The 22,209-nt window shown below is 41.6% G+C and overlaps 1 protein-coding gene across 3 annotated transcripts in view; it reads left to right on the top strand.

The window, feature by feature from the left end:
• The window catches only part of LOC126088530 (INO80 complex subunit C), an 87,160-nt gene that overhangs the window by 10,151 nt on the left and 54,800 nt on the right, over nt 1-22,209 (top strand). For all 3 annotated transcript variants that reach the window (XM_049906700.1, XM_049906698.1, XM_049906699.1), the window contains exon 2: nt 6,345-6,479. In XM_049906700.1, the coding sequence (XP_049762657.1) occupies nt 6,345-6,479 (135 nt within the window). The remainder of the gene's footprint in view (nt 1-6,344; nt 6,480-22,209) is intronic.

Here is a 22,209-nt window from a genome sequence, read left to right as displayed (position 1 = left end):
CTGGACTTTTAAAGCAAGTAGCCATTCTGGGCCCCACTTTGAAGTTTTATTAAGATCCGATTGAGTATTTGTGGAAATTGTTCCAGAAAATACTTCATTACAGATAGCTGCATCATCTATGAACAGTCTGAGGTCATTATCTGCAAGATCATTAATATCCAGTGTGAACAGAAAGGCTCCTGACAGACTTAACTGTGGCACATCTCCGGTTACTTCTACACCTGTTGATAACTCTCCATCCAGGATAATATACTGTGTTCTCCTTACAGAAAAATTATCAGTTCAGTCACAGATTTCTCTTGATACCCCATACGATCATACTTTTGGTAATAACCACAAATGTGATATGGAGTCAAATGCTTTTCAGAAACTCAGAAGTCCTGATCTACTACACTGCCTTGATGCGTGGCTTTCAGCATGTGATGTGACAAAAATGCAAATTGTGTTTTACATGATCAGTGTATTTGAAATCCGTGTGGTTGATTTGGAGATGGTCATTCAGTTCGATATACCTTATTACATTTGAGCTCAGAATATTCTACAGCAAATGGCTGTCAAGGATAGTGAACGGTACTTTTGTGGTTCACTTCTGCTACTCTTCTTGCAGATAAAAGTGACTTGTGCATTCTTCCAACCACTGGTTGCGGTTTTTTGTTTGAGGAATCTGTGGTAGATTATAGTTAAAAGAGGGGCTAACTCACCTGTCAGTTCAGTATAAAATCTGATGGATTCTATCAGGCCCTGGAGCTTCGTTCAGTTTTCATGATTTCAGCTGTTTCTCAACACCACTGACACTAATATCTATGTCAAACAATGGAAAGTCAAGGTTGGAATAACAACTATATTGCAAAAAGGGTAGATTGCTACTCACTGTATGGAGGAGATGTTGAGTTGCAGACAGACACGACAACAAGACTGCTATAAGTTTAAGCTTTCGGCCAAAGGGCCTTCTTCCGAAATAGAAGACACACAGACACATATTCACAAAAGCATAACTGACACACATGTGACCAGTATCTCCAGCTGCTGTTGCCACACTGCGGATTGCAGCTGTACCTGATGGAAGCAGCAATCTGGTCAATTTGTGTGTGTGTGTGTGGGGGGGGGGGGGGGGGGGGGGGAGGGTGTTAAGGAAGGGTCTTGGGGCAGGAAGGGCGAGGGATAACAGGGTGAAGTGGGGGACAGTAAAAAGCTACATGTGGTAGCATGCAGGGACATTGAGGGAACAGGGTAGAGCTGCTATGTGCAGTCAGAAGTGTTTTTTGTGTGTGTGTGTGGGGGGGGGGGGAGATAGCAGAAAGGAAGAGGAGTAGAAGAGTGTAAAAAGACATTGGGTGCATTGTTGGTATAGAAGGCTGTGTAGTGCTGGAGGGGAAGCAGGGAAGGAGACGTAACTGGAGGACAGGGACTAGTGAAGGTTGAGGCCAGGGGGCTATGGGAATGCAGTATACATTGTAGGGAGAGTTCCCACCTGTGCAGTTCAGAATAGCTGGTATTGACAGGAAGGATCCATACGGCAAGGTGGTGAAGCAGTCATTGAACTGAAGCTCACTGTGCTGAGAAGTATGTTCAGCAACTGGGTAGTCCACCTGTCTCTTGGCCATGGTTTGTTGGTGGCTGCTTCTTGTGAACAGACAGCTTATTAGTTGTCATGCCCATGAAGAAAGCAGCACAGTGTTTCCTGCTTAGTTTGTAGATTATGTGGGTGCTTTTATAGGTTGCCCTCTCTTTGTTGGGATAGGACATGCCTTTGACTGGATTGGAGTATGTAGCGGTGGGAGGATGTATGGGACAAGTCTAGCATCTAGGTCTCTTGCAGGGATATGAGCCATGAGGCAAGGGGTTGGGAGCAGAGGTGGTGTATGGATAAACAAGGATATTGCAGAGGTTCAGTGGGTAGTGGAATACCACTGTGGAAGGGATGGGAATGATAGTGGGTAAGATATTCCTCATTTCAGGATATGGCGAGAGACAGTCAAAAGACTGGCAGAGAATGTGATTCAGTTGCCACCATTCTGAATGGTACTGTGTCGCTACAGTTCTCCTTTGTGGCCAGACAGTGGGTGTGTGGGAAGTGGTAGGTGACTGAAGAGAGAAATCAGAGGAGATCTGATTCTGTACAAGGTTTGCAGGGTAATTTCAGTCTGTGAAGGCCTCGGTGAGATCCTTAGTATATTTGGGTGGAGAGGGACAGCTCATCACTATGGATGTGATCTCCGTGGCTAGGCTGTAAGTGAGGGACTTGTTGTTATGGAATGTGTGGCAGCTGTCAAAGTGAAGGTGTTAACGGTGGTTGATAGGTTTGATAAGGATGGAGATGGTGTTGTAGCCACCGTTGAGGTGGTGGTCAACATTGAGGAAGGTGGCTGGGTTGAGGATGAACAAGTGAAGTGAATGAGGGAGAACGTGTTGAAGTTCTGGAGGAATGTGGACAGGATGTCCTCGCCTTCAATCTCCGTTGAATCTGAAACAGGTGAGGGGTTTGGGATACTGTGAGGTTAGAAAGGGTACCTGTAGATGGCCCGTGAATACATTGGCATAGGGTGGTACTATGTGGGTGCCCATTGGTGTGCCACAGATTTTTTTGTGGAAGTTACCTTCAAAGGAGTGGTGATTACGGTTGAGGATATGGTTGGTCATGGTGACCAGGAAGAAGGTTGCAGGTTTGGCATCAGTCGGTTGTTGCGAAAAAAAAATGTTCAGTAGCAGCAAGGCCATGGGCATGGGGATGTTAGTGCAGAGTGGGTTTACATCAGTTGTGATAAGCAGGGTGCTATGTGGTAAAGGAACAGGAAATCAGTAGAGGAAATGGTTGACGACTTCTATATAGGATTGTAGACTATGGGTAATAGACTGAACAAGTTGGTCCACAAAAGGGGAGATTCTCTCTGTGTGATACAGTATCGGGTCAAAGAGGCATGCATGGTGGCTGGGTTTATGAACCTAAGGAAACATATAGAGGGTATGACAGGGGTGAGGAGGAAGATAGACTCAGGGGAGAGTTTCTGGAATGGACCTGAGGATTTGCAGAGGGTCTGGAGATTCTGTTGTATTTCTAGAATGGTGGTAGCTGGATGAATCTAACAGCTGGCAGAGTCCCTCAGCCACATAATCATTATGATTCAAAACCAGAATGGTGGAGCCTTTGTCGGCAGGTAGGATTATACTGTTGGCATCAATTTTTGGGTGGTGGATGGTGGTTCTTGCTGCAGATGTAAGGTTGGTTTTCATGGTGAGGGATTTTGGCAGTGATGGAGAGGCCAGATTTGAGGTTAAGAAATTGTGAAACATTAACAGGGGTGAATTGGGGGCAGCGGCGGTGGATCACGGTGGCTGGGGGAGTGAACTGAGTCAGCCAGGGTTCTGAATTCAGTCTGATTGGTACAGTTGGCAGCAGTAAAGTGTTTCCACTCTAGGGACTGGGATAAGGAGTGAAGGTCTTTAGCAAGTCCAGCTTGATCGAATTTGGGAGTGGAGCAAAAGGTAAGGCCTTTGGAAAGGACTGAGGCTGCTGTGGGACTGATACAGCTGGAGGAAAGGTTCATGTGTATGTTTCAGATCTGTTTACTGTCTCAATTCTGTATAATGGTGGGTGTGGATTTCTGAGAATGTGGTAAATATAAAGTCTGCGAGGTGGAGTTTCTCGGCTATAGGGGGATGTGGGGGAGGTTTGGAGGCTCTTATAGAGGTGGTGGATAATGGTCGTCCAATGTGGGAGTAGGAGATGAACAGCTTGGAGAATTTTTTGAGGTGGTGTTGTGCATGCTGCTCTAGTTCCTGCAGGACAATTCAGTGTGTGAGATGGGATGCAGGAATTTGGGATGGGAAAGAATGAAGATTTTATGGACAGAGAGGAGGTATTGCAAAGAGGCTTGGGCCTGATTTACATGAGTTTTCTGGATGAGGTTGGTGAGGGCTATGGAATGTCCGAATTTGAACAGATGGAGGTCATTGTGGAAGGAGAGGTTGCAGCCATCAAGGTAATTTGATGGTTTTGGGGGATTCCATGAGCTTGGCAACAAAGCAGGAATATTGTGTGAGACTGGGTTCTTGGTAGGGGTAGGGAAACTTCTGTGTATTGGTGCAAATGGAAGATCAAGGATCCATATTGGAGGGGGGGGGGGGGGGTCATAAAAATTTGTAAAAAGAAGTAGGAAAAGGACAGAGTGGGTGAAGAATGGGGAAAAAGGTACAATCTGAGGGAGTAGGACCAATAGTGAAAGGCAAAACTGAATTGAAATTGACTTGAAAACACAATGTTTGCAGAGAGTAAAGTGAATAAAAATTCAGTAACAGTTTGATGCAGATCGGTGGATGGGTGGGTGGGTATGTGTACTACTGGATTAAGTGAGGTTAGTATGTGGATGTTGGAATAAGGAGAGGTTGGGGGGGGGGGGGTAAGTTTGGGTTCAACAAGTTCATGTGGCACAGGAATGTACAGAAACTAACAAATGAAAGTATGTGAGAATGAGGGAGGAAGTGTGATCTGTGTCAAAGTCCAGAAGTAATTATATAGCCGGGATAGATATATAGGACTGATATTCCATGCTAGAATTCCCATTGTTTAATTTTCTGTTTCAGAATTATCGTTTCAAAAACTTGTTGGGATACTTTCAGAATTTTTCTGATTTCCGAACTGGTGGTTAGGTAGATGGGACCTAAGAGTACAGATTAAATTTCACGGGACTTTCCCTTTTATGTTGCATCATTGTGCACAACTATATTTCATTATACCACCACATACTTTCATTCACATATCATGATGATATTTATTGAACGCTATTATATCATTCTTGTGCCATCTTGTCTGATCATTCAACATCATTCTTTGCGATCTACTACCCCTGTTTCATATATATCTCTTAAAATACAATTTTTAGTGCACTGTATGGCTATTTTTATGAATTACACTAATAGATGTCCTACTTACCTATGTTTCAGCAGCATACATATCATTCTAGTATATACAGTCTCTTTTAATTGCCTCCAGATGTGTTCTTAAGTTTTACCTCGTGTTTACATTTTTTAATTTGTCTTAAGATGTTTTCATTTGTGAGTGTTTGGTCGAGCAGCTTGTAGTTTAATTGTAGGCATAAATTAATGTTAATGACGCTATCAAGGAATTTGTGGATTGTTTCCTTTGGTTTGATAGGTGATAATCTTTGTTTATGGTTGGTGGGTATCATGGAGTTTCTTTTAAATATATAGGTGAAGATTTTTTTCAGTACCATATTTTGATTTGAGTTTAGGTTACTTGGTATCAAGGACTTTGTTCCTACGATAGATGTCAAGTGAAGTCTTCAATACCAGCTTTTGCAGCAAGTTATGGTTTCATGGTTTTTCTGGACTTCATTATAGGTTATCTTTTATACCAGAATTTGCAGTGAGGTATATTCGTTTGTTGGTATTGTATAGTTTGGTTTATCTAAAGGTGACAATACTGAACTGTGCTCTTTTTTTGTGGCCTTTATATAATTTTGGCAGTATTGATTTGTGCATATTTTTTGTTGTTTCTTCTCACCCAAAATCCCATAATTCTTGTGGGTGTCCCATTAGTTTCATGTTCTTCTTCAAATTATGATTAAATTTTGAACTTGTTTGCATTTCTTAATTATACTGAATCTATTACATTATTGTCACAATATTGGATGGAGGTGATATGGTTTTTGTCTGCCATCTTGATGACATCATGGGTCAAAGCTGACAGCCAGTATTGGACATTTTGGCATTTCCTCTTTTAATAATATAATTATTTGAGGAGTGCACATAGAGCACACAATTAGTAAATTGTACTTAATGAAATGGTCCCCCCAGAACCATGTTTGTTTAATTTCCCTGACGTACGCTTAGCAAAAACATCTGATCTCTCTGGAAGACATTTCTACTTTCTGATGCTATATTCATACAAAAATCTTCTAGATTTAATCAATTACCCTGTCACAACTGGAGCAGCACTTGAAGAAACTTACAGATTTGTAACTACAATCTACAGACTACCACAGACTAAATTACTAACTAGGTGCAAAGCCTCTGCCTCCACACTTTTTTTCTTTGCAGTCCCCCTTAGCTCTATTTTCTTCGATTCTTAGTGTTTTTTAAGCAACCTAGTGGAAAATTGTTTGTATGTCTCCTGATTTAATTGTGGGCTTCTGTTGCTATCAGAAGAAAATTTTCATTGAATTTTTCTCTGAGAATGTGGCATGTGAAACTGAAAACACCATTTATTCAATTATGTGTTGTCATTCAGTAGCAGACAGAAGAGCTGTGTAAATCTTCAGAAATAGTAATATAAAATTGTCAATATTTGTGACATATTTTAAGATCTTAATTTTTTTTATTTCAAGCCTCTTGGAGATGACAGTGCCTCCAACAGTGTGAGTGGCTCCGCAGTCCCAAGCCCTGTCACTGTCACTCATGATGCCGCAGAAGAAGGAAAAGAAGATAAAAAGCCTCCTGTTTTTAAACATCCAAATTTCCAGGTAAGTCAATGTCAGATGTTAGTAACTCACTGTGTTATTTGTGAAATTGTGCAAATTTAAAAATCCATGCACACAATAACAGCCAGTCTTCCAAAGAAGATATCATGTTTGTTTTGCTCCTAGATAACACAGTTACAGTGTACCAGTATTTTATGACATTTGTAAAATGAGATGAATTGTGGTTTTAGTGAACAGTAATGATCGTTGTTTTTCCCCTGTACTTGTGTTCATGGGCAATGCTATACCAGCCAAACAGTATTGTTTTGTTTCTAAGAAATTTTATGAGAAAATTAGTGTTTCCTGGAGAAATTGTTGATCTCATTAACAAACAAATAAGAGCTTGAGAAGTGTTTATTGGTAGTCACCATATATTATTTTTGCTTTACTCTTCATGATACATATCCAAAGGCTCAAGTGTTGCAGGCAGCAGCTGACTTTTATCAGGTTTGAATTGATGATACTGACAGTAGGACATGTGCAAGCTTTATCTACTAGGTGTGAAAAACGGTGGTCCAGGGGTGGGGTGGAATCAACTAACCACATAGGATTTCCCGTCTAGGCATTAGGTTTCCACACTCCCCATTGCGTTGCACACACACTGCAAATGGGAGAGAACTTCAGATGAGATTGTGCATACTTTTTAGATGTTAGGATCCTGATGGTGCTGATATAAGAATTTACCAAGGAGATGTCATCAGAAGTTGTTTCTGGTTTCTTTAAGGCCTGTGTATAGTCCCAATTAAGGATTTTCTCTGAAGACTGTTATCAGATCCCACATTTTTCTTCTATTTTATTTTTGACTACTTAAAAATAGCTGATAAAAGTAAATATGTCGCACTATCTGATGATAACTGTGCCGTGTACAACTTTAATATAGTGGTATCTGATACGCCCTGTGGGACTGTGGTCATGGTAGATAGCTGTTATTACTTTTATAGGTAAGCTTAATGCAATATGCTCTTGCTGAAATTTGGGATTCAGTATGATCCTTATTGCAAGTTATCCTTAGTGCAGAGATATGCTTCGTGCAGTACATTCCTGTATCTGTCACTCAAACCTTTTAGAGTAAACCACCAACTATGAATTCTTTTATTTAGGTGACATGATCATCTTTTCTTAACTTCAAGAGAATGAACTGTTGAATTGTATCAATTCTTTATTATGCAGCAAGCTACCCTCTGTTTCAAAGATATCAATGCATAGACAGTGGCACAAAAGAAATAATTTCAGTATGTTTTCCAAAATTGCTTTAGAAAGGTTAGGTATGGGCCATTGAACAACTTGTTTTTGTGTGTTGTAATATTCAACCAGGCTGGTACACAAAATATAATTCCTGCACAACATGGTTCTGTATTCAACATAACACAGAAAGAAAATATCTTATTTGAAAAAATAGTTAAAAGAAGCTTGGCATGTGAGTAGAACTGTCTCTTTTGAAGAATCATCCATGATTGTGTAACTATTGAAATCGAAGAAGGTTTCACTCTGAAGTCAAAGAATAAACAGAAATTGTCAGCGCTGAAGCACAGCATGTCTGGCCGCTGATTTGTAGACACTTTGACACCCACAGTAAAAACAGAAACACACACAGCACTAACGCAGCAGATGGCAATCTTGATCAGTACATCATCTGCCCCAGGGGAATCAAACCATCCTCCAAAAAACATGTGGTCCAGATCTTGTGCATTCTGGAAGCGGATCTGCCTTTGTTAGTGTTGATGCTTGCCGATGAGACTGGTTCCATCATGCATAAGTTGGTTCCATCCTGCATCAGTCGGCAGTACAGTTTGTAACATGTGCACTGGTTTGACTTGGTTGATGGAAAGTGTAGAGGATTTGCCATTTACTGTTACGTCTGCGTTTATGTACCACTTTGTAAGAGACGGTGCGGAGCTATGTAAGGTGGTTGCAGAGAGGGCTTAACATGAACCGTGCATAGCATTATGTGCATGCATGTTTCCAAGTCATGATGCACATAGTTGGGTGCTGTACTGTGTCTCAATGCTTTGCGGGGCAAATGCATGTTGTATGTTATCTCAGCCGACGAGTGTAGTCTGGCTGGTCTTGGTTAGAAGGCTCCAGGGAATTCACATGTGTTTCAGAGATCAAGTAGGACAATCAGTGGAGCTGTCACCCAATTAGTTTCATGACATGTCAGTGCTGCTTTTAGGGAATGGTGCCGATGTTCAATAGTGCCGTTGCTCGCTGGGTGATAACTTGTATTTTTGTGATGAAAAGCACTGCAGAATTTGGCAGGTTGGATAAATAGATTAGATTAAAATTGGCAGGAGCACTCCATTGTGAAATGTATCAGGAAACCAAAACGAGTTATCTGACTTGACACAAAGGCAGACACTAGAGTTTGTGCTGAAATGTTGTCAACTGGCACTCTTTTCAGTCAGTGAGTGAAGCATTGTTAGAAGATAGGGTTGTCTGTTTGACGAAGGTAGATGGCCTACATCATCGATATGTACATGTGCAAACTGTGAAGTTGTGTCAGTGAAGTCTCACACTGGGGCAAGCACGTGATGAGATACATTGCTGAATTGGTACTGGATGCACGTGCCAGACATTCTAGGCCAAAGAAGTTGTTTTGAGACCAGGCGAAATGGTGACGTGATGCCAGTGTGGCACAAGTTACACAAGCTGTCAAAAGCACCTCTGTGGAATGTAGTTGGTGAAATGTGATGAGGCTTTCCACTTGAGATATCGCAGTACAACTTAACCCTTTGCACTCAGTAAGGCAGACACAGGGCGGCTCCGTGCGCTCTTATTTAAATCGCCGCCGCCTTGGCAGCAGTGCACCGCAGAGATTTGCGCGGATCTCTTTGTGGAAACAATGTGGCCGCTGGCCAACAATTGGGGTATACATTAAAACAAAATGTTTGCTTCCATTCATATAATTACGTAAGCTTTTACGTACAAAACTTACCATTGTGTGGTATTTTTTGAAACACTCTTCAGGGTGGAGAGCTGGGTTTCGTGAGCATGTTTCGCAGTAATACACAGCTTCATGCCTGCCACCTTTCTTTTTTCTGTCTGAGCACACTGTACAATCCTTATGCTTGTTCCCAGGAAGCTTGTTGATAATGTGCAACTTTCCATTCAAGCGTTCCTCTTCATCAGAAGTTGAACGACGTCCTCGTTTCTGTCCTTGAGTTCTTTCTTCGACAACTAATCCTCTTATAACACTTTTATGGAATGCTTTGTGAGACGGTATTGTCAAGTCGTTTTTCTCACAGTGGTTCTTGTATAGTAAATAGCTGTTTACAAGTCCTACCTCAAACAGCCAGAAGTATAGTTTTAGCCACCACTTGAGACTTTTCGTTAGAGAACCGTAACTGGAAATAAAATTGTCAGATCGATCAACTCCATCCATCTTTGAAGTATAATCAATAATCACATTTGGTTTCTTTATTTCTTCCCTTTCCTTTCTGTTTCTCCTTTCTATAAGTGACACTGAGTTATTGGCTTTTGTAGAAAGCATGAGAACTGTTCGTTTATCTTGCCATGCCACAACCATCATTTTGTTGTTGCGGAGGCATTTTATTTCGTGCTTTCTTAGACGCAGAGCTCCTTTCTCGATTGCATCTGGAAGGTTTTCGCGATTGGCCTGAATCGTTCCTGTGAGATGCATGTTCTGTTTCAACAGCTCATCAGCTAATGCAACACTTGTATAAAAACGGTCAGTGTACAAATGATACCCTGATTGCCCTGTCGCATTTCTGATATTAGCTAGCAGCTGAAGAACTATTCTCTCAGAAAAATTCAAGTGTGCACAGATCAATGACTCAGTTGTTACAGCGCCAAAATAGGGTATCAAACTGCAGATATAACCATTTGATGAATCCAAAATTACATAAACTCTGAGTCCCCATTTTGTTGGTTTTCGAGGATTGTACATTTTGAATAATACACGACCCTTGAACAATACTGTAGATTCATCAGCAGCTAAATACTGATATGATCGATAAATTTCGAGAAACGTGCCAGACAAGTAATTCAGTACATTTGTCACTTTACTCAGACATGATTGAACCTGACTGTTGACATGTGTAGCATTCGTCGGATTAGAAACAAGAAGTGCCTAGAAAATTTGCATAAATCGTCGGTGACTAAAACAGTCTCGAAAGAAGTTGGATGATTGTAACCATTCTCTTGAAAAAAAGTCCTGCAAGGTCTTACACTTCTGTAATGCCATATTCAGTAGCACACCATGGAAGCGTTTCATTTCTTCCATGGCAACATTTCTCCAGTCTCACCATGCAGAATGTTGTGGAAGTGGTGTCGCTTTACATATTTTTGATGTAGCATACCTATTCGTTTCATCTGCTATTTGTTGAAATAGGTTATCTGTAAAAATTAATTGAAAGAATCCGATGGGCGATGATGGAACAGAACTACTTTCTGTTATAAAACCACACTTTGATTCGTCAAAAGGAAAATCTGTGAAGTCAGTGTCAGTTTCACTCCACATTCGCCACGAATCCTCTGCTGAATCACTAGAAACATGCACATTGTCACTGTTTTCTTCGTCATTGTCACTCGAATTGTTTTGAAATGAATCACTATCATAATCAAAATCATTTTCACTCTCATTTTCACTTAGAGATTGCTCTAAAAGATGTAAAATCTCTTCCTCAGAAAGGACTGTACGTGAAGAACTAGCCATTTCGAGTGCGTGGACTTGAACGTAATAATTACAATTTTTGACTTAACACAGCTGCTACTGTTCGACACCAAGTTAACACTAGTTCTCCTAGATGGCAGCACACTGCAGCAATAATGCCTAGTAGACTCAAAATACATCTGAAAGCTTCGAAAAGTCGTGTCGAATGAGGCTCGACATTGGAGCGGAAAACAAATTTTGCAATGTCGAGTGACACTCGACATTGGAGTGGAAAGGCTTAATATCTGCACCAGGAGCGTCGACTAGTTGCATCTCTAAGGTTGGCGATGCATCACTGAAGAGACTCTGGAGTTCTTGGTCTGCATGTTATGTTGTGCCTTGACAAGTTGTGTGAAATGAATGGTGGTTGACAAACTGCTAACGCAAGAAAGACAATCAGCTACCACATTGTTGATGGCCAAGATACACTTAATATGGGTACTGAACTGGGTGATAAATTCGAAACAGTTGCATTGACATGGTGAGCAACTGTCATTTTGTCAAGAGGCATAGGTGAGTGGCTTACGATCTGTGAAGATGGTGAACACTCTGGCTTCTAATTGTGGGCAAAAACACATTATTCCTAATTATGGGCAAAAGCACATGATTGCCTCATATACTGCAAGAAGTTTTCCGTCATATGCGCTCCATTTTCTCTGCAATGGCAACTGGCTATGCGAATAGAAAGTGACTGACCACCATGTGCCATCTTGTAATTGTTGCAGTGCTGCACTGGTAGCAGTCTGGCTTGCATCTACTGCTAAAGCAAGGGATGCATCCAGTTCAGGGTTGCCAGGAACTTGGCATTTACTATGCCCTGTTGTATCACTTTGAAGACAGAGTTCATTACGTCTGTCCACAGTATCAGGGTATTTCATTTTGTTTTTGGACCAGCAAGTGCTGCAATCAGTGTTTTCTGTAATTCAGCTGAACACTGCAAATGGCGATGGTAAAAATTCAGTGTGCCCGAGAAGCAGCATAATTCATTAACAGGGTTTGGAACATTTGGTCATGATATATTAAGAATGGCTTCTAATTTTTCTGGCAATAGTAGTGAGCCTGAAGAAGAAATTTGGTGGCCCAGAAAGTTGAAAGACTTCAGTTAGGTGTTGTTGGTGCTGTCCCACAGTGGCCAAAAAGACAAGGATGTTGTCCAGAGAGGTGAAATGGAATGGTAGACCATACAGTACTGAGTCAGTAAACCTTGGCCATGATTGTGCAGCTTTAAATAGGCCGAATGTCACAAAAATACCCTCAAATAAACCAGATGGTGTGATAATGGGTGTTTGATGGCTGCCCTCTTCTGCCACCAGAATTTGAGTGAAGGTCGTTGTTAAGGACACTGGACTTGGTTATGTCGTGTAAAGCATAACTGTAATCCCACAATAGGGATACTGGATACTAGGCTGGCACTGTCTGAGCATTAAGTGGTTTGTAGTGACCACACTTCTTAGGCACAAGATGGAGAGGAGATGACAATGACGTACTTGACAGTAGGATGGCAGTTATTACTGAAACAGTTGATTTTCAGTAGCACAAGATAGAGAGGAGATGATCATGGGCTACTTGACAGTAAGGATGGCAGCTATCACTGAAACTATCAGTTTTCTATTATATCATTTTTTCCATGCCCCATTAACTGGTTTCAGAAATACCAATTTTAGGTTTTATTTCTATTCTCTCTTGCAATAAACTTAAAAATTGAACAAAGATTGAAAAATTTCGACTGTCTGTCTTTCAGGACAGAGAGCATAAAAATATTAAATAGGCAAACAAAAGAAAATTTAGTTCATCCACCATTCGCTGCTTTTCTCAAAAAATAATAAGTTGCTGAATTTAAAAAAAAAAAGGGGGGGGGGGGGTGATGGATGGTAACCTGGTGGCATGATTGGCTCTAGCCCATTCACCTCCCATTTGTGGATCCGATCCTGTGCTCTGCATCGGAACCGGGTTGTCCCTTTGAGGGCGTCCGGTGGCATCTGCACTTTTGTCTGTACAGATATTGTTAGTGCTTGGATCCCATTTCATACCCAAATGGAAGCAGTTGCCATTTAGGTCCCCTTGGATTCAGCCATCATGGTTTGTAGTCTCTATCTCCCTCTTGACAGGCCATCTACATCTGCTATGCTAACTGCCCTCTTTCAGCAGCTCCTCCCCCTCTTCCTCCTCCTTGGAGATATTAATGCCCATCATCCTTTGTGAGGCAGTGCTTCTTCATCTAGTCAGAGGGCTCCCTATTGATGACTTCCTTCCGAACCACAACCTGTGTCTTCTTAATGGGGGTTCCCCTACTCATTTTAGTGCCACGTTGGTACTTTCTTTATCATTGATCTTTTGCTCTCTTCCCCTCCTTTTCTTCCTTCCTTGCAGTGATCACCATACATTGATCTCTGTGATAGTGACCACTTCCTGTTGATTCTCTCGTGCTCTTTCCACCTCCTGCTGACCAGGTTACCCCATTGGGCTTTCCATCATTCTGATTGGCCTCTGTATACCTGTCAGGTCGTGTTTCCACCTTCTTTGTCTGTGATCAGTCCAATAAGATAATCTGCGCTGCCAGCATTGCCATTCCCCACTTGACGGGCCCCATTTGCCATCAGCCAGTTCCATTGTGGAGCATGGCCATCACCAATACTATCCGTAATCGTCGTCGTGGCTTGCAACTTCTTAAGTGGTACCTGTCCTCTACCAGTCCTATTACCTTTAAACTTCTTTGCACCAAAGCCCATTACTTAATCAAACAGAGCAAAACGGTGTGCTGGGAACACACTGCAACCTCCAAAGGTGTCGGGGCAGTCTTCCATTCCGGCCCTTGCCCTTCCAGGTGACGTTTTGTACAGATCATCAATTCTACATCTACATCTATACTCCGCGAGCCACCTTACGGTGTGTGGCGGAGGGTACTTATTGTACCACTATCTGATCCCCCCTTCCCTGTTCCATTCACGAATTGTGCGTGGGAAGAACGACTGCTTGTAAGTCTCCGTATTTGCTCTAATTTCTCGGATCTTTTCGTTGTGATCATTACGCGAGATATATGTGGGCGGTAGTAATATGTTGCCCATCTCTTCCCGGAATGTGCTCTCTCGTAATTTCGATAATAAACCTCTCCGTATTGCGTAACGCCTTTCTTGAAGTGTCCGCCACTGGAGCTTGTTCAGCATCTCCGTAACGCTCTCGCGCTGACTAAATGTCCCCATGACGAATCGCGCTGCTTTTCACTGGATCATGTCTATCTCTTCTATTAATCCAACCTGGTAAGGGTCCCATACTGATGAGCAATACTCAAGAATCGGACGAACAAGCGTTTTGTAAGCTACTTCTTTCGTCGATGAGTCACATTTTCTTAGAATTCTTCCTATGAATCTCAACCTGGCGCCTGCTTTTCCCACTATTTGTTTTATGTGATCATTCCACTTCAGATCGCTCCGGATAGTAACTCCTAAGTATTTTACGGTCGTTACCGCTTCCAATGATTTACCACCTATGGCATAATCGTACTGGAATGGATTTCTGCCCCTATGTATGCGCATTATATTACATTTATCTACGTTTAGGGAAAGCTGCCAGCTGTCGCACCATGCATTAATCCTCTGCAGGTCTTCCTGGAGTACGTACGAGTCTTCTGATGTTGCTACTTTCTTGTAGACAACCGTGTCATCTGCAAATAGCCTCACGGAGCTACCGATGTTGTCAACTAAGTCATTTATGTATATTGTAAACAATAAAGGTCCTATCACGCTTCCTTGCGGTACTCCCGAAATTACCTCTACATCTGCGGATTTTGAACCGTTAAGAATGACATGTTGTGTTCTTTCTTCTAGGAAATCCTGAATCCAATCACAAACCTGGTCCGATATTCCGTAAGCTCGTATTTTTTTCACTAAACGTAAGTGCGGAACCGTATCAAATGCCTTCCTGAAGTCCAGGAATACGGCATCAATCTGCTCGCCAGTGTCTACGGCACTGTGAATTTCTTGGGCAAATAGGGCGAGCTGAGTTTCACATGATCTCTGTTTGCGGAATCCATGTTGGTTACGATGAAGGAGATTTGTATTATCTAAGAACGTCATAATACGAGAACACAAAACATGTTCCATTATTCTGCAACAGATTGACGTAAGCGAAATAGGCCTATAATTATTCGCATCTGATTTATGACCCTTCTTGAAAATGGGAACGACCTGCGCTTTCTTCCAGTCGCTAGGTACTTTACGTTCTTCCAGCGATCTACGATAAATTGCTGATAGAAAGGGGGCAAGTTCTTTAGCATAATCACTGTAGAATCTTAAGGGTATCTCGTCTGGTCCGGATGCTTTTCCGCTACTAAGTGATAGCAGTTGTTTTTCAATTCTCGTGGAACACCTCACAACCTATTTGGCGACGGCTTCAGTACCAGCCCCCTATCCACCTGCCTTCCTCCTCCAGAAACATTGGGCTGAAGCTTTCCTGCTTATGTTTTACCCCTTGTCGGAATCCTACAATGAAATGTTTACTGAATGGGAGCTTCTTGTTGTCCTCTCTTTTTCCCACGATCAGCTCCTGACCCTGATTCCATCCATAACCAATTGTTTCAACACCTCAGACCTCCACAACGCCACTATCTCCTGCAGGTGTTTAACTGTATTTGGCTCCAAGGCATTTTCCCCTCTCGATGGAGGAACAGTATTGTGGTTACTGTCATTAAGCTGGAAAGGATCTAGTGTCTCTTGATAGTTACCAGCCCATCAGCCCGACCAATGTCCCATGCAAGTTACCAGAATGAATAGTGGCTTGTTGGCTCATTTGTGTCGTTGAATCTCAAGACCTTTTGTCTACTTACCAGTGTGGCTTTCAGGAAACCACAGTTTGGCAGGCCTTTTTTCAGTGCCACCAACTTGTTGCAGTTTTCTTTGATCTTTGTAGCGTCGAAGACCCAGCTTGGTGCTATCACATCCTCCTTACTCTCCATGAGTGGATCTTCCAGTCCCGCTCCCAATTTTTATTCGCCCGTTCCTGTCCCACCACTCATTGAGAGCCCAGGTTGGCACTGTTCTCAGCTCTCCACGCAACCAGGATAATGGCGTTCCTCAGGGCTCTAATTACTATTAATGGACTTGTGGCCTGTGCTGGACCGTTGACCACACCTGCTCTATATGTGGATGATTTCTGTGTTTGGGCTAGCTCCCACTCGGTGGCCTCTGCAGAATGACAGCTCAGATGCCATCCAGAGTGTTTTCATGTGGATACTCTCGCACTGTTTTCAGTGCTCTCCCCTTAAGTTGAGGGTGCTGCATTTTGTTGCCATACTACAGTCCATCCTTATCCGGAGCTCTACCTTAATGCCCATGCCTGACTGTGGTCCCCCAGTTCTGTTTTATTGTGTCTTCTTTTTAACAACAAGCTTACTTGGTTTCCCTCTATCCATTGTGTGAAGTTTGGCTGTTTACGTACACTCAGTGTTCTTCACTATGGTTGTCAAGTTTATGGACCAGCAGCCCCTTCCACATTGCTCCTTTTGGACTCGTTTCACCATTGTGTTATCCATTTAGCCACAGGTGCCTTTCGCAGTAGCCCTATCAATAGTCTTCTGGTTGACCCAAGGATCCCTCCCCTTTTGATTCAGTGGTCTCATCTCTCGGTTTTCTATGCAGGGTGTATACGACCCGGGAAAAACCCAGGAATTTTTTAGAATTACGGTAATATTTAATTGTTTTAGTTTTCAGTTAGATTTTTTTACTTTTAGCTGGTAAGAACAAATATTCTAACAAAGGATATTAATGTACCCCGGTACTGCAGAATAATACTGCAGCAATAAAACATGAACGAGAGGGGGGGAAAAGTAAATGGAACTTAAGGTGCAAAGGAAATGCACCATATACAGCAACAAAACACATTGCTCATACAAGCATTTGCCAACAGCAAAATGTGTCAAAGGGTTTAGGAAGACTATGCAGGGTTTCAGAACAGCAAATTGCCTACAGTGAGCATGACGGCACAACTATTCACGTTAGAGTCGTTTGAGCAGTTGTAAGCGGGCTCATGCGCATGCACAGTTGTGTCGCATATGAGAAGTACCTTCTCCCACTGTGGCTACAGAAGTGTGGCTGTTAACTGTATAAGCAGTAGCAGCAAACAGCCAGATGCTACCCAGAAAAATTTTACTGGCACGCCCAAACTGCCAGATTCACGCATGCGCAACAGGCCTGTATCTACGAGGCGGGGCTAACGGGAGTATCTGCCCCGGGTGAAAATTTCAAGGGGTACGGGGGGCAAAATCGTATTCCTGAGGGAAAAAAAAAACCTTATTTCACCAAGTGCCTAGCAACCAGTGCATATTGGTCTATCGATTATTCATATGATTTTGAAACACATCCCTGTTGGTTTTTGAACACATTCTATGTTGACTTCTGAATAAATCATAAGTTGATTTTTGAATGCATGCGTAGTGTACATGATGTCTCTGCCAGGGGCATACCCATCGCTGCTAGAATAAACTTTCCTGCAGACAAAAGGGGAAGGGGCTATACGAGCTTTGCGGAATAAAGCCAAACGGGTGAATGCCAATCACTGTTTGTTTAAGTGGTTGACTGGGTTTGCGAATGATCAGTATTGTTATAATTACAAGTGAAAGCCATGGATTCAGATTACCAGAGTGTAAATAAACGATTAACAGGAGTAACAGGTAAGAAAGATTACGTGTTATCTTCTCGGTGTATCCAAGAAAATGAAATTTTGACAAAGTTTTTGGCCAGACTGCTATACTGTAAGGGCTAGTTGTATAGTCCCTGGCTAGCAGGCACTTAAGCTCTGTTCTGGGATTAGTGCGGAAAATGCGTTGTATGAACACATAATAACACCTAACCGGAGAATAAACGCAGGATAACCAATCCGGTGATTGTGGCAGGGTTAGTGAAGTTAAATAGAGAATAAGTTTTGACACTGGCAGGAATAGTTACAGAATTAGTGATGACAAGATTGTTTATTGGAATGAGGAAGGAGAAGAAACTAGGGCATCACACAAGTCATGGAAAAATATGACAGTTCCAAATTTATATAAAAATTTCATACTGCTACTTTTTGATCTCATGCTTGAGAAGCTGAAGTGTATGATGAAATGTGAAACTATTTCCTAACATAAAACTTTTTGCTTGTAGTAGGCCTAATAGGCATTTGATACTGGTACTTCATGGATTATATTCTGTCATGTCATGAAAATGACCATTTGTTACAAAACAGTCTTGTTTATTTGGTATGTACTACAGTTGCTGCAATATTAGACAGGCCTCAGCAGACAGTGACAAAATACACCTAAACAGCTTGAGAAACCACACCAGTCTCTGGTACTATTCGTATTAAACAGCTTTTTCAGTATTAGACAATGACACTTCGTATTTTCATGCAGCAAAACGTTTGACAAACTTTGATGAGGTAATAGATTTATTTGCAGAAAGGAAAGCATGCCATGTAAAGCCATAGCAAGATTAGAGAGAGAAAAATGCTAAGATTTCAGGATTGAAGAAATGTGTTCTGTCTTGCTTGTCTCTTGTCTTTACTGGTTTTATGTATCCTATATTTAATGTTATGTCACACAAAACAGCAAGTTATTAGCTCATAGGCAATAAAGAGTGGAAAATTTCTAAAGAGCTCTATTTTCTGAAGAGCTCTTGCTCTCGTGGTTACAAATAATCCCATCCAGTATTAATTGTGAGGGGTTCCTTTTCTTTTTTTTTAAAAAAAAAAAAAAAGGACAGGATTTCAAATGTATCAGAGTCTTGAGAAAGATGTCCACTACAAAATGAACATTTTTAAAAAAGTGGATGTAATTTTTGGCGTCCTACCTCAAATGCTGGAGGAGGGTGGGGTCGCCACTCTAGTATTGCCCTGGTTCAGAAATATCATAGATCCGGGAGTGATACACAGAACAGGCTGAGTTGTAGAGGGCAGGTGGGTAGTCTCCACGTGACACGTGTTTACATTTAGTGATTTTGCTGTTTCCTTTTCGTTTATTGCTCCCAAGTCAAGTGAAAACAAAATGGACTATCTTCTTCTTAAGTTGCCAATCCTAAGATTGATTTGCAGCAGCTCTCCATTCAGTGCGATTGTCGGCCAGCCTCTTCAATTCCGTGAAACTTCTGCATCCTAGGTCCTGCATTATCTGGCTTATGTACTTTCTTCTAGGTCTGCCTCTTGCCCTTTTGCCCTCCACAAGGCCTTCCGTTATAGTGTGGAGAAGACTTTCATGTCTCAGAATGTGTCCCATCCATATATCTCTCCTCTTCTTGACCGTCTTCCAAAGAACTGGAACTTCCTCCACTCTCTGCAGGACTTCTTCATTTGTCATCCTGGCCGTCCATGGAATTTTTAACATCCTTCGCAGACACCACATTTCGAATTCTTCAATCCTTCTTCTTTCGTCCTCTCCAAGTGTCCAGGTTTTGCTGCCGTAGAGAAGCACACTCCCAACAAAGGTCTTTATTAACCGCTTCCTTAACGACAGACTTATCATATTTGATGTGAGGAGTCCTTTCCTTTTATAGAATGCAATCTTTGCCTGATTTATTCTACTTATTACATCTTTCCTACTACGACCATCTGATGTTATTCTGCTTCCCAAGTAGACAAAGTCTTGTTTTTCTTTCAGCTTCTCTCCATTCAACCTTATATTCGTAATAGCTTGATTATTTTGTTTGCTTGCAACTAAGATTTTTGTTTTTGACTTATTAATTTTCATGTTGTACCGTGTAGCAAGAGTGTTTTCGATTTCCTCCAACACTACTTGTAATTCTTCCTCATTTTCCGCTAGGACAGCAATGTCATCCGCAAAACGCAGCATATCAACTATTTTTCCCTGGATCCTGATTCCATTAGCTTGTCCTAACTTTTCTCTGACCTCGTCCATTGCTTTCTGTATGTACATATTAAAGAGGACAGGGTAGAGTGCACATCCGTGTCTCACACCCTGTTTAATTTTTGCTTGTTGTTGATGTTCCCCACATCTCACTATTGCCACCTCTTCTTTGTATATGTTCCATATCGTTCTCCTGTCCTTATACTTAGCTCCAGTTTCCCTCAATATCTGGAATAGCTTTTTCCATTCAACCTTATCAAAGGCTTTTTCGAGGTCAATAAATGCTATGTAGGTGTCTATGTAGGTGTTTCTTTTATGACATAATGTAAGATCTTTTAATGTTTTACATGTAGGAACATACAGGCTTCCTACGTCATCGTAGCTGCACAAGCGCAATGACACCTGTTATCTGGTGCTCTCTGGCAACTGCAGAAATGAACCCATTTCTAACAGTTTGCGCAAAAATATTGTGACTAGTGGTTTGAAAAGCATTACTTTCAAAGTGAATTTCCTTTTGCGCAAGACAAACAATGTGCGAGAATGTATGATGAATTTCTTATATCACAGAGCGTTTGACTCTCATTTAAAAATCAACCCTTTGAGGATGACCATTAGAAGAATTTCGAACCCTGACGATCAGACATTTATGTCGTTATTAAAAATTTTACTGGCATACTTGTGTGATGTATCTTAAAGTGTAACATGCACATTATATGTTACAACTTAGATTCCCTTGCAGCTTATTAACTTTTGAGACCAACGTTATATGTGAAAGCTTTGCTTTTCTTGTAGCAACACTATGTATATTAATTTAAACCATTAACTCTTCCTATTTGTATGGTCGCACTACTTAATAGTGATGTTGCTATTGGCTGACTATATCATGTGTCCTAGGCTCAGAATATCTGTCATCATTGGCTGGTGATATCACATGACATGAAGTATGATTGGCTTACAAAAGCGAATCGCAATCTCGATTTCGAGCACCCGTGCTCTTCCCCCTCCCCATTTCCATCCCCCCCCCCCCTACCCTCCGCCTCTCCCTCCTGTTCTTTCCTCTTCCTGCTGCCCTGACATCTCCTTTCGCCCTTTGTTGCTCGTTATTCCTTCCCCTTGACTGGACTGAGCTGTTTGTGTTATTCCTTTCTCGATTTCTCCCAGCCCATATCATGATACCAAGGGGCTCGCTCTTTGATCCCCTCCCCCTAAGTCATCCAACCATTCAGTGAGGACAGTGAGAAATTATCATATAGAACAGGTGGGGTAAAGTTTTGCACACTGCATTTACACGCATACCTTAGGCTGTGACACGTGGCAACAGGGACATTTTTGTCTCAGCAGTGCTATACCAGTTCTTATGCCAAGTGTTTGCTGCTTATTTCCATCGGCATTGTTATTAAAGTAGCACTAACTGCCTCTCCCATTTTCTGTAATATTGCAATACTTTGTAACAATACAAATTTTACAAATAAAAATTTCTCCTATCTTAAAAAAAAATGCTTGTTCACGAGCGAAAAATTTTAGGACTATTGCAATGGCTAATTGATATTTTGGTATTTTTCCTTGTTTATTAGTAAAAGACAAAAAACACCAGTTATAACAAAGACCACACACATACCAAAAAATATTTGTTATTCATAACTAAAATACTGGTATCCCATCCCTAATTCACAGGCAAATAATGCCTTCTTTGAGCATGGAATCAAATTCTGCCTTAGCTGTGGACAGAAAGTTGGGAGATAACCATGTAGGTCAAAATTCGATAAGTGGGTCATTGGTAATCTTAACATTGAGAACAGTGCTGTGACATACCTCTTTAGGAACTCCAGGAGATCGCATGAAGGCTGGAAACTGCAATTGCCATATTTGGCAGTAGGTGGTAGTACGGCAGGAAGTCGGCTCCAGTTATCACTTCCATGGCACCAGCAATTGTAAAGTCCCATGCAAAGGCAAAGCACAATCCTAACTTTAATTTAGTTTGCTGTGTGCTATATGGTGATATCAAAGAATTGTTTGCCACAGACAAGCAGAACAAAGGCAACAGTTGACAGTCATGCAACAAGTGTGGTGTAACAAGTTGTTCCACCTCTTCCTCACAATCAGATGAACTGTGTTTGTGTAAAAACATTGTGTAGGTAGTTAACATGAGGGGAGTGTTTCCCTTGAAAAACCCATTTATAAGTGATGATAAAGCAGTTGACCCTGATTTATTGGAAGTCATAACAGAGTGA

Source organism: Schistocerca cancellata, chromosome 6, assembly GCF_023864275.1.
Source record: "Schistocerca cancellata isolate TAMUIC-IGC-003103 chromosome 6, iqSchCanc2.1, whole genome shotgun sequence".
NCBI lineage: Eukaryota > Metazoa > Arthropoda > Insecta > Orthoptera > Acrididae > Schistocerca > Schistocerca cancellata.
The sequence above is the reverse complement of the archived record's forward strand: the minus strand, read 5'-3'. Positions and strand labels throughout refer to the sequence as shown.